General features: G+C 43.6%; 1 protein-coding gene across 1 annotated transcript in view; it reads right to left on the bottom strand.

Moving 5' to 3' along the window:
• LOC132831462 (transportin-3-like) overlaps window positions 1-13,573 on the bottom strand; it is a 69,061-nt gene that overhangs the window by 24,052 nt on the left and 31,436 nt on the right. The window contains exons 10-18 of the mRNA XM_060849622.1: window positions 12,851-12,958; window positions 12,476-12,567; window positions 10,759-10,895; window positions 8,071-8,262; window positions 5,519-5,610; window positions 3,967-4,043; window positions 2,896-2,956; window positions 1,833-1,973; window positions 897-1,013 (exon numbers count right to left, since the gene is read on the bottom strand). Coding sequence (XP_060705605.1) covers window positions 897-1,013; window positions 1,833-1,973; window positions 2,896-2,956; window positions 3,967-4,043; window positions 5,519-5,610; window positions 8,071-8,262; window positions 10,759-10,895; window positions 12,476-12,567; window positions 12,851-12,958 — 1,017 coding nt within the window. The remainder of the gene's footprint in view (window positions 1-896; window positions 1,014-1,832; window positions 1,974-2,895; window positions 2,957-3,966; window positions 4,044-5,518; window positions 5,611-8,070; window positions 8,263-10,758; window positions 10,896-12,475; window positions 12,568-12,850; window positions 12,959-13,573) is intronic.

Below are 13,573 nucleotides of genomic sequence, written 5' to 3'. Positions count from 1 at the left end.
AAAGATGTGCAGGTAGATGGATTAGGCCATGCTAATTAGCCCATAGTGTCCAGGGATGTGCAGGCTAGGTCGATTTGCTATGGGAAATGCATGGTTACGAGGAGAGGATGGGGGTAGGTGGGTCTAGGTGAAATGCTCTTCAAAGGGTCAGTGTGGACCCGATGGGTCGAATGGCCTGCTTCCACACTGAGGGATTCGATGAAACCCAGATGCGATGGTTAACTTCAATGCCCTTGAAATAGGGCGGGGTGAGAAAAGTCAGCCAAGGACCCTGACTACTTCCAGTAATTCCTGGAGGACATCAGGTTAGGTGTTGTTCAGCTGTAATGCTCCCTTCAGGAGCCTAGCTGGTTGACAGACGATGTTTGGGATTGCCAATGACAACTTGTGCTGTGAATGGGTGTAAAAGCTTTATATACCAGGAATCAGTCAGTGATCATACAGTCATAGAGAACTACTGACATTGAAAAATAGAAATCAGTGGGTGGTGAATGGGAAATAGTTGTATTCACTGGGAAGGATGATAATAATTTTTGGATTTTGAAACTTGGGAATCTAGTTAAACAACTTCAAGATTTGAGGAACAGTGCAGCTAATAGATGACTTAATAATAACCTGTAGAGAATCAGCATATTATGGCTACTTCCCAAATGTATTAGCAACACTAAACTGTCATATATCTTTTGTGAGGTGACCTTGGGTCCTCTCTTCCTCTGCTTTATTTTTACACGTCCAAACTAACAGACACCTCTTAATTGGAATTCCATCTCTGGATCACTGAGGATTTAATTACAAAGTGACTGACAACCAAAAGTTAGCTCAAATTGAATTAGGATCCAAGAATATACGGACGTTACTTCCATTAAGGGTCTGTGCACAAAAGCCAGCAAACTAACCTGCATCATTTCGAGCAGGCCCTGCGTGCAGCTCTCCTCACTGCCATACTCATCCACCAGAATACTGCCAAGATACAGGAAACAGGAGTGTTGATGGGACTGGTACACACTCACCATCTTGGGAGGGTAGAGGGAAGGGAGAAGACAGAGCAAGAAATGCACAAGGTAATTACAGTTTATTCGGTGACAGCAACACAAAAATTCAACCTCCCATACCATATCTGAATTATGAGCAAGCAGCCATTCAGCCCCTCCAGCCTACACCGCCATTCAAAACGATTTGTTTGAGACCTCAAATCCACATTCCTGCCTACCTTCTGTACCCTGAGACTCCCTTTTTAAACCAAAAATCCAACTCTGCTTTAAAAGAAAATTCAATGGCTCTGCCTTCAGCACCCTCTGAGGAAGAGCGTTCCAAAGATTCATAACTATCAGAAAAAAAGAAATTCTCAATTCCATCTTAAATGAGAATCTTTATTCTTAAACTGTAACCAAGAAGGGGAAACATCCTTTCAGCAACGACCCTGTCAACCTCTTTAGAAACCACTCAGTCAACTGAAATCCGATATAGCATCACAAACAAAACAATATTTTTCAATCTCACTTTAGACCCTTGGTTTTAAACTATTTGTTCTTTTCACTTTCTTTTCCCAATCCTCTCTGTCTTGTGTCTCCTGCGTTTGCAAATCAGCCAGCCCTTACTTCTTTCCTTTACAGATACCTGCAATTTAAAGCACATTTATTTTGCCCAACTGCCTATAGCTTCACCCTGGAATTACATTACCAAGTGCCCAAAATAGTCTGGGATTTATAGCATGCTTCAAAGGAAGTTTGTTTTCCCCAGTGGTTCAGTAGTTATCACATCACATCTCCCCAGTTATTTGCCCCATGCAGTGCAGAACCATAATGTCGACCGATATGGCTGCGGGCACACACCTGAGACACCAGGGGCTGAATTAACATAGCAGATCCTTTACCCACACATCTGATTGCAAAACGCAGGCACCGACAACACCGCTCCGCCATCCTATTATCTGCCTGGTGCCTGTACAGCGTTTCAGAAATCACTGGCCATATCTGCAATTGAAAAGATTTGATGAAATTCAGTTTAAGGAAAAAAGCTTTCATCGGGAACCACTTTCACCAATTCTCAGCCTGCAATCAAAAATTCAACTCATCTTAAAAGAACTTTGAATTACAGGTATTGGGCAAAGTGAGAGATTTTAGACCCAATGAAATTTAGCCTTGCTCCAGTCAGTACCAACTACAGCCATGTGATACAGCATGTGGAAGAGTTGAACTATGTATATTGCTCGAATGAAGTGTTCAAAATCAGATGCAGCTCAATTTATGTTATATACCTTCAGATTTGTGACATCAGGATCCCTTAAATGTCCCTCGAGTCTGCCCCAAGCTCAGAAGAGCCCAGAACGTTCATTGTATTTCCACCCTTATTTGTCCATCTCTACGTTCGGTGCTGAGCAAAGGGGCCATTCTATAGGTTGATCCCACAACATCTGGGATTCAGCAGAAAGAGGTGACTTTTATTCGATCAATGTGATCAAATTAAAAACAAAATCTAAGAGATTAAAATACATTGTATGGCCTTTATCTCTTTATTCCAGACTCCTTCAAGCTTTTAAACCTGGCTTTATTGGAGTAATTGCTCCAGTTGCAGGGAAGTCTGGTCCTGAGAGTGAATTAATTCATTACGACTGAACAGAATTTGATAGGAAACTAGCCCTCTTCCATTATAACCAGTGACTTAAAGCGGAGATGGGTGCAAACAGGGTGAACCTGACATGAGAAAATGTTGTAAAGACGTAGCTTAATGGATTAGCACGCTAGGTGGGTCTTGTGTTCTGATGATGACCCCCACCCAGAATATGACCCTCTTTCAGATGCTGACTGACCTTGTGCGCATTTCCCTTTCTGTTTCAGTCTTGACAGCAGAACGTCCTTCTTTACAAACAACAAGCATTCGTTTTTGTGACCTTACCTCCTGAATGACTTTCTGGCAGGGGTGTGGCCTCCCTTCACCCACTGTTGCGTTGGTATGCCTGGCAGTGCAAGAGAAGATGGGAAGTGAGATGGCAGCGGGAGGTAGGTGCAGAGTACATAATTTCAGAAATAAAATCAAAACACTAGAAATAGGTAAGCATTACAGTTAAAAAGAAGAACCTTACATCTATATCACACCTTGAATGACCACAGAATGTTGCAAAGTCTTCTGCAAGTGAAGAAGCACTCTGAAGTATTATAATCAATTCTGTGCACAGCAACTGCACACAAAGAGCAACTTGATAATGATCAGGTCATTTTATTTCAATGGTGTCAACTGGGAGAGAGAATGCTTGTCAGGCCGGGGGTAGATTAGATTACTTACAGAGGAACTTGGGCACTATCTTGATATGTTTGTGGGAATGCAATTGAGAGATGCCCGAACAGAGGCAGGAACAGAGCAATTCAAAGTGGCTGTTTCCCCTGAGAGAGGATGGCCTCCCACTCCTGCAGCCCTCAGGTCTAACTTTAGATTAGATTAGATTACTTACAGTGTGGAAACAGGCCCTTCGGCCCAACAAGTCCACACCGACCCGCCGAAGCGCAACCCACCCATACCCCTACATATTTAGCATGGCCAATTCACCTGATCCGCACATCTTTGGATTTTGGGAGGAAACCGGAGCACCCGGAGGAAACCCACGCAGACACGGGGAGAACGTGCAAACTCCACATAGACAGTCGCCTGAGGCGGGAATTGAACCCGGGTCTCTGGTGCTGTGAGGCAGCAGTGCTAACCACTGTGCCACCATGCTGGGTAGGGTCATGGAAATGTTTAAGACAGTGCAGCACTTTAGAGAGGGAAATCTGCTATCCCTACTTAGTCTGGCCTACAATCGGCTCCAGAGCCACAGCGATGTGGTTCAGTCTTAACTGACCCCTGGAATGGTGCAAACATCCTCTCCCTTCAAGGGCAACTAGTGATGGGCAACAATGCTTGGCTTGCCCAGCTGTGCCCACATCCTGAAGAACAAAAAAGTACATGGATTTCAAAAAGCAGTAGCTGTACCTGAATATTGCTGCCAGTCTGTCCAACCATACAGCTGGGTCTGCTGAGAAGCCATTGATCTGCTCAGATGTCAGCAGCTTTAAAGGGACAAAGGTTAACATTCACTGCAGTAACAATGTAAGACACCCCACAGGCACAATAACACAACTTGATCCCAAATATTCAGAAAAGGGAGGGTTAAAGGGAAGATATAGTCACCGTAGTCTTACAAGACCATAGGGTTGTTCTCTCATTAGACAGAGATAACTGGTGGTGCTTTAACCTGAAAGTCACCATGTCTTTAGGTGATGGGAGAAATTGAGAAGATGAATCCTTCATGGCAATTTCAGCCAATGTGGGAATTGACCCATGCTGTTAGCATCACTTTGTATCACAAATCAACTGTCCAGCCAACTGAGCTAACCCAAAGGAATGGCAGAACTATCATTTGTTGAAAGATTGGAGTGACTGGGCTTGAATACACTTGAATTTAGAAGGTTGACAGGAGATCCAATTGAGACGTATAAGATTATTAAAGAATTGGACACTCTGGAGGCAGGAAGCATATTTCCACTGATGGGTGAGTCCAGAACCAGAGGACACAGTTTAAAAATAAGGGGTAGGCCACTTAGAACAGAGTTGAGGAGGAACTTCTTCACCCAGAGAGTGGTGGATATACGGAATGCTCTGCCCCAGACGACAGTGAAGACCAAGTCTCTGGATACTTTCAAGAAAGAGATGGATACAGTTCTTAAAGATAGTGGAATCAAGAGTTATGGGGATAAGGCAGGATTGTGGATGATCAGTCAATGAGCAGTGGTGCTGGCTCAAAGGGCTAAATGGCCTACTCCTGCATCTATTGTCTATTATTAAAGGGAGAGTAATGATGTCACCAAGAGAACTCCATCACTATACCATCATCTATGGCCAAAAATGTGGCAAATCCCAGTGTTTCTGTTCTACTTCCTTGTATTCCCTAGGTGAGCCTGAGAGGAAAGAGAAAGGATGGAGGAAAGGAGAGAAATACATTCCTACCAGAGAGAAAAAAAAAGCCCCAAAAATCCAAGAACTTGTGACAATTGCCCAGGGTAATGCAAGTGAGTTAAGTCAGTTAGGGCCAAACAGTTAATCACAATTTCTCAGAGTTATTCTGCTCCATAAAGGAGATGGAATTAACGCTCATAACATTTAACAGATCGCTGGGACACAGCTGCATTAGTAATTTGGATGCACACGTCAATGCAACAGGGACATAATGCAAATCCCAACAAGACTTTTGGTGAGGTTAAATTCAATTAACATCTGGAATTAAAAGCTAGTATCAGACCACGAAATTATCAATTGTTGTAAAATCCCATCTGATTCACTACATTTCTTTAGGGAAGGAAACCTGCCATCCCCACTGGGTCTGGCCTATGTGCGACTCCAGACTCTTAACAACAAGACTGACTCTTAAGTGAACTCCTGAAATGGCCAGGCAAGCCACTCAGTTTAAGGGCTATTTGGAATGGGCAACAAATCCACCCACATCCCATAAAAGAACATTTTAAAAAGAAACCACAACTTTCCTTACTTTCTTTAGAGCAGTGACTTGCATGGAACAAAGGCGCTGGAAGGTCTCTTCGATTTTGTCTGATGGCATCCGAGATAACACCAAGGAGGCACCTGGTGAGAACAAGATTGTTCATCACTTCACAACAGGGCAGCCGACATAATCTTCTCCGAGAACAGTATTTTACACAAATCAAAAAAAAAATCATGACGTAATTCTTCTCAAGTCAACCTTGGGTTGGTACTTTCACCAATAAAAGGCTTGATTTATTCTATGCCTTGCTTCAAGAGTCATGCTCAGCCCTCACTGGGGCTCCAGGCCGTCGGCCACTCCTCATGTGTGTAGGCCGCAAACACAGTGCAGCACAGGCCGTACCAACAGGGCTCCGTGGATCAGGAATTACCAATGAACCATTAATGCTGCCTTATTGGCTAATCAGGAGTTGGAATCTGACCTGATAGTTCCCCCACCTGGCTTTCTCTTCCATGGATCCGGAGGCTAATTGGGGCAGTGCTAGGCCAAGAATTAATCACTGCAATCCAAAGTCAAATTTGCAATCACGTGGTTTAGTAATAATACACAGATATCAAGACAAACAGGTAACTAATTGTTTTAACCTCAGCGATAAATTTCAATTAATATAAAGTTTGTATGTTAGAACAAGACGACTCTAATACTTAGCAATCGGAAGTCAGAAAATGGAGCTGTGAAGGGAAAATGAGAGGGCGGGAGGGCAAAATAAAAGTGGGATTGCAGCTTTAAGTCCAGGCTGTGGTTTATCAGATCCAAAGGGATGTGATCAATTTGGCATTAATGATCCTGTTGTTAATTTTTATCAATGTTTCACTAGGTTGGGGATATTGTTAATTTAGAAACACATTGAACTCAAGCAATTAATTTCCAACTTACTCAACAAGATGCTGAGGAGTTTTACTTACGGGGGCAGGGAATTAAAAACAATGACAAATCCAAATCCCAGTCACTACCAGCATCAAGATTTTTCAAAGAAACAGCCTTTTCCTCTACTTGTGAACACTTGTGCAGAAGAGGAGAACCTTGGGTTGTTAGCACATTAGCAGGGCCTCAGAGACTGAGTCACAGCAGATGGCAGGAGGACAGCAGTAGTAACTAGGACTTTAATGAATCAAGCAGGTGAAATTTTCACAAGCAGAAACACAGCAGTTGCAACTAGAGTTTGTCTTTCTACAGCTGATCAACCCAGAGAATGCACATTCAGTTGTACTGTTACAGTGAAGCCAGGTGAAGTTTCTGTCACAGGCAACGTTACAAGCAACCCGAGATATTCAACTGTGAGAGTCATCACGCTGTGCTACCTTACGTGGCAGTTTTGCTCTATAATGTGTAACATCAGCAGGGCAATCGAGTCAGGGGTCAACAATGCTACAGAAACTGAAATAGAACAGAAAATATTTAGCAAATAAACTGAGGGATTGATGACGCAGAAAGTGCTGCAGACACTCAGCAAGGTGGAAAGCAACTGGAAAGGGAGACCGCCTTAATGTTTCAGGATGATGAAAAGCCATCAAACTAGAACACTTCTCACTCCATTAATGCTGTCTTATAGGTTAAGCATTTGCACCACATTCTAATTTTATTTCTGATTGTAGAACAAAGGAGTCTGCTTGACTGGCACCCCATCAACTAACTTCAAAAAGAATGACTCCTTCCAGCACTGATGCATAGTGGCAGCAGTGCATATCACTGACAAAATGCACTGCTATAACTCGCCAAAACGGCACGGCGGCACGGTGGCACAGTGGTTAGCACTGCTGCCTCACAGCACCAGAAACCCGGGTTCAATTCCCGCCTCAGGCGACTGACTGTGTGGAGTTTGCACGTTCTCCCCGTGTCTGCGTGGGTTTCCTCCGGGTGCTCCGGTTTCCTCCCACAATCCAAAGATGTGCGGGTCAGGTGAATTGGCCATGCTAAAATGCCCGTAGTGTTAGGTAAGGGGTAAATGTAGGGGTAGGGGTATGGGTGGGTTGCGCTTCAGCGGGTCGGTGTGGACTTGTTGGGCCGTAGGGCCTGTTTCCACACTGTAAGTAATCTAAAAAAAAACTTCTTTGACATTCAAACAGGCAATCTCAACTACCTAGAACAACAAGGTCAGTTGACGCATGGCAAGTTCATAACCAGCAGGAGCTCCTCCAAGCCCCACACCTTCCTGACTTGGTTTAATGTCACTGTTCCTTCATATCGTTGGTCCAAAATCCTGGAACTCCCTTTCTAATACGACTGCAAGTGCCCCTATACCCCAATAACTGCAATGGTTCAAGGCGGCAACTCCAAATCACCTTCTCAAGATCAACTCAGCATGCGCAACAAATATTCCCAACCTGCGATGCCCAAAGCCCATAAACCCACGATAAAACAAAATTCCAGCAGTAGCTGTATTTTGCTTTTATCTGATAGTCGTCTTAAAATAAACAGCTCTTTCGGAGACAAATGCAGCCAGCTGACATCATTCACAGCTATGCGCATATAAATTAGGATGCATCACGAATAAAACATGATTATTGCTGCTCACCGCGGTAAGAGATTTATGACTGTACCTCGCAGAAGCCCGATGGAGGATTCGTAAGAGATGGGGAGGGCATCCAGGGATGAGGCGACCTGCAGCAGGCCTTCCATGTGTCGAGTCATCGCGTCGCTGCACATGGCGCAGATATTCTGGATTGAATTGGCAGCTGCATTCGCTAACTCCTTTTGTTTCAAGCGTTGGGTTAGGAAATTAAGCACCAGTTCTGAGAAGGAAACAATAAAATGTCTTTCCAGAGATACGCTACTCTTGAATCTGCAACTACAAACTTCAACAACTTTAAACGGGGGGGGGTTTTTAGATTTAAAAATATGAGATGCACCTCACAGCAAAACAATGAGACAGAATCAGTAAAGTCCTATGTTCAGCTTATGCTATGCGCTGTGGTAAATGATCAGAATCAGAGAGGTCAGGTTTTGCAAAATGTCTCAAATGTCACTGGACTGTGGGAAGCAATAGGGGATACAGAAAGAGATAATGTGCAACTTATATGGCACGTTATCCCTTCTCTTGGGATACCCTCAAGTGCGTCACATACAATTAATTGCTGGAAATTATGACTTATTTTGTAAGCAAATCTAGCAGCAGTTAGGCAGAGAAGCAGCAAGAGGACTGGCATGTTTATTCTGTTACTTTTAGGATTGAAGGAAAATTGATACAAAGCATTTTGAGAAAATCCCACAGCCAAGGATTCACTTAGAAGGTTTACTAAACTAATTCAAGGACTGGGGGGTTTCCTTACAAGGAAAGGTTGGCTAGGATGACCAGACTAGCCTTGCATCTGCTAGGATAGGACAGGAGAGGAAAGGATGTTTCCCTTTGTGGGAGAATTTTGAACAAGGATCACTGTTTAAAACTATGTAGCCACTCATTTAAGACAATTTTTTTTTCAGTCTTTGGAATTCTTGCTAAAAATTATTAGATTAGATTCCCTATAATGTGGGAACAGGTCCTTCAGCCCAACAAGTCCACACCAACCCTCCGAACAGAAATCCACCCCCTCTGACTAATGCAACTAACAACTATGGACAATTTACCATGGCCAATTCACCTGACCTGCACATCTTTGGAATGTAGGAGGAAACCAGAGCACCCGGAGGAAACCCACACAGACAGTTGCCCAAGGCTGGAATTGAACCTGGGACCCTGGCACTGTGAGGCAGCAGTGCTAACCACTGAGCCACCGTGCTGATGGAAACAAGAGTTTTTTTAAGACTAAGATAGACACATTCTTGGTGAGTAAGGGGTGACAGATTATTGGGGGCAGGTGAGTGTATGGAGGTGAGGTTACAATCAAATCAGTTCTACTGAATGGTGGAGAAGAGGCAAGTGGCTAATTGGCTTACTCCTGCACCTAACTCATCTACTCGTACGTTGTAGTCCTGATTCTCCCTGGGAATCAAATGTAAATATTACGTGATGGGAGGACTATGTCTGACTGTTGACAACAGAACAATCTAACTACGGACATCGATTGACCTAAATGACTGCCTCAAGCATTCAAGAATAATTAGAGACTTCTGTCAAGATTAGTAAAACCAGCGCTGTAACAGACCATCTTAAAATGAATACTGGTGAAGTTCAAAATTCTGACCAATATACTCATTTAATTCATCTTGAAATCTAAGTTGTTTCAGCCAAAGGCATTAATCTTAACCGGGACACTGTTCAATGGGCATCAGTCACTCGAAAGTGCCTTGATCTTTCTTCATGAATGAAGTAGCCAGTGAGCTATTTCACCATATTGATATTGGGAAGAGAGTTTGGAAGAAACAAAGTTAAACTCAACACAAATCTCAAATGCACCTAATTTCCTGGGCAGTGACCTGAAAAGAAAATTATGGCCAGTTTCCCTCAAACTAGGAATGTCAAGAACAACTGTAACATTCACCAATTATCTGTGCTAACTCAGCACAATTCAGTCACTGAAAATGGGATTTCCTGGTTTTATGGCTCAGTTATTCACTCGCTGCCTTTATCAGATCACCTGGGAATGACCTGAGGAACACAATACCATTGGCCCAAAGATTGGAGGATTTGAGCTGGAGGGAGAGTCTGATTAGGCTGGGGCTATTTTTCTTGGAGAGTCGGATGGAGAGGGATGACCTTTTAGAAGTTTATAAAATCATGAAGGGCATGGATAGGGTGTGTAGTCAAGGTCTTTTCCCCAAGGTAGAGGAGTCCAAAGCTAGAGGGCATAGGTTTAAGGTGAGAGGGGAAAGATTTAAAAGGACCAAGAGGACAGGGAGTGGTGCATGTATGGAATGAGCTGCCAGAGGAGGTGGAGGAGGCTGGGACAATTACAGCATTTAAAAGGCATCTAGATGGATACATGAATAAGAAGGGTTTAGAGGGATATGGGCCAAATGATGGCAAATGGGACTAGACTAATGCAGAATATCTAGTTGGCATGGATGAGTTGGACCGAAGGGCTTGTTTCTGTGCTGTACAGTTCTAGGACTCTATGCTACTGTATACATGGCACTTAATCAAGGGGCAGCAAGCAGATTCAGCTCCTTCAGTTCTTGGCATGGTAACTGGCAACTCGATTTTGTGACACCGGGGAGGCAAGGAGGAGGATCTATGTCATCACAGCATGATATCTTTTTCAGTGAATAACTCCAGCCTAGTACTGAATGAGGAGCAATGCACCTTATACATCAAGGACAATCGATGAGGGGAAGAAAAAACCCGCACTGACCTAGACATCGCACGTTGTTGATGTATTCACCCATTTCACCCAACAGCTGGACTCCAGAATGTTGTACTGCTAAATGAGTATTGTCAGGGAGGCTGATTACTGCCTGAACAACATCTCCCAGCCTTTGTTCCTTTTCCCTAAGTGCAAAGAAAAAGATCAGTTTTCTTAATTTCAAAGTTTGTTCCCCCCCATCAAGATCCTGGGCTCACTAGGTGCCACTGTTAATGCTACCACCAGAGGCATTTGCAGATTAACAGAGTACATGAGGAGACAGTTTATCTCATCACCAATACCTTGCATTCAAACAGCTTTCAAGAGATGTTGGAACAACTTAAAGCAGGTTTTTATTTATGCTTTGTAACCTTCCAATGCCCTTCCCCTTCTCAAAGTTTAGTTAAGACACTTCAGTATTACACCCAGGTAGCCATTACTAATACAGAAGGTTGGATAGTGTCACTAAGACACTGGATCACAGGTAGTCCTGCATCTAGACTAGTGCTGTTCTCACCTAACAATATTCCTATCAGCATGGCCAATGTTTCGAATTGAGACACTGAATAAAATATGTTCCTTCCAAAGTTAGGTGGATTAGGAGTCAACCCAAAGACATACAACATTGAGTTTTAAGAGGAGAGAACAGAGGAAAGCCAAGTTATTACCGTCATTAATGGATACATACAATCAAGCAGGAGAGCATTGCTACTCCCCCCTACCTCCCTGAATCCACCCAACAAATGTATATCCCAACACACTGTTTCTCTACATCATGCAACAGTCCTCAGACAGGAGACTAGCTACAAACAGCTACTCTGACTAGTCCATTAAGCCACAGATTGTTAAAGGATGAAGATTGGAAATGTTTCCTGGTGGTCTGTGATTCCGTCAAGACAACAGTCCACATTTGCTCCATCTGAAAGTTAACTGCACTCCCAGAGTGAGCACAATCAGTATGTGAATTTCCCTGCACTGCAGCCTACTGGCAAGGAAGGCATTCAACAGCAGCACCCTCTCTCCCAAGGCACCTTGAAAGTAAATTCCAATCGATTGCATGCCTGACTCCCAAAGCAACTGCCTCACTCTGAACTTGGTGACAGCAGGAAATTCCCTGGAGGAGATCGGAAGCTGTCAGGATATTCTCAGAGCTTCCCTGGAGAGTTGGTGCATCCCCACCGATTCGCGGGAGATGCTGGTTATGACCGGCCAAAATGGAGAAGGCTCATTTGGGAAGCATTGAGCACTCTGCAAGACTTTGTTGTGAACATGCAGAGGCCAAATCAAAGTGCCCAAAGCAGCACAAGAACCTCCAGATACCAAGTGCCTGTACACACCACTCATTCCATAATTCATCAGGGTTATCACCACAGGGATATATTCAAGCAAGTTAAAATGGAGAATGAGTGGGAAAAATAAAGTTGGCTTATCTTATTACTCCAGTTTCCTGTTGCTATCCAGTGAACCTTGCAACTAAATTCAGGTTCAATACCCTCCCTAGTTGCTACTATCTGGGCACACATGTTTGGTGATTACCAGCAGCTACAGAACTTTATTCCACAAAAATAAATTCTATAACACCCCACCATTCAAAATAAGATGACTGGTTTGATGGAATGAGGATGCTTAAGGGACCTTGCTCCTCCCCAAAAAGCCAGGCCAATCTCACACTGCACCACCACATGCTCAGCATCACTCCACGTGGTCCAACAGATCTTTCACTCACGGGTTTAGGTTTTTCACCAATGCTGTCATGATGAAAAGCACAGCTTCCGTCTCCTCCCAGGCTGGGCTGCCATCTTTCAGTGTTGAATACAACTGGAAAGGAACAGTATAATTGAGCACCCAAAATGTATTCACAAAACAATCTTAAACTAAACACAGCATGGGACAAGAAGTCAGTGGGATGAAAGGGCACATTCTGGACTCTGTGCGCGTGCGTGCGTGTGGAGAATGGTCTTCCGCACGCTAAATTTAGGTATTTAACAGTGGAATATTGGAAAGGGTGCCTGAATGAATAAGTTGAATGGGTTTTCCCATATTCATTTGCTTTCCTTCTAGCTGTATGGACTAATGGTTGGGAAGATTGCGCCTTACTTACCCGCGAGAAGAACTCCGAAGCTCCAATGAGGAATATAATATCTTTCAGAAGATCAGAGACCCGGAGTCTGAACTCGTAAAAATCATCCGTCTCATCCAGAACTCCCTCCTGTTAAGGAAACAGTTCAGTCAGCACTGCTACCAGAGGTTGCACAGAGCCAATACACTTGGTAACACTGACCTCAAAACATCCGCACTGGGAAACCACCTCAACCTTTAACAATGGCAGATGGCACTAGGAGATGTGAGAAAACTAACCTTTCAGACTCCAATTGTTCAGCAAAAGATCAAATTAAGAATCAAACCAACAAAGTATTTTAATAAAATCAGGTGAATTTTCTCAAAGTGTTAACACTGGGGAATAGTGCGATTTACATTGCTGCAAATTCAGTGTCAGTATACTGCACATCCAGACAGGCATCGTACCTACAGGCACAAAGGAAAGCTTCCTCAACTCAAGCCTCAACAATGAACCTAAGCAGCCACCACTGCAGCACTGCAGATATTACAAGTCCACATCAGCCACCCTGTGGGGTCTGAGCATGTTTGCTGATTCAGGACTGAAATGCAATTGTTGCTTAATGTGAGACTAAACTCACTTCATACAAGCTGCCACGGTACAGTAGGTTTTCATTCCATTAATACAGGGCTGGATTTGAACTGACACTTGTGGAGGTAAGGGTTAATGTTCACTTTATGATGCTCATTTACTCATCAAGGGGAT

Source organism: Hemiscyllium ocellatum, chromosome 33 (assembly GCF_020745735.1).
Source record: "Hemiscyllium ocellatum isolate sHemOce1 chromosome 33, sHemOce1.pat.X.cur, whole genome shotgun sequence".
Lineage (NCBI taxonomy): Eukaryota > Metazoa > Chordata > Chondrichthyes > Orectolobiformes > Hemiscylliidae > Hemiscyllium > Hemiscyllium ocellatum.
This window is presented reverse-complemented; position numbering and strand designations above follow the sequence as displayed.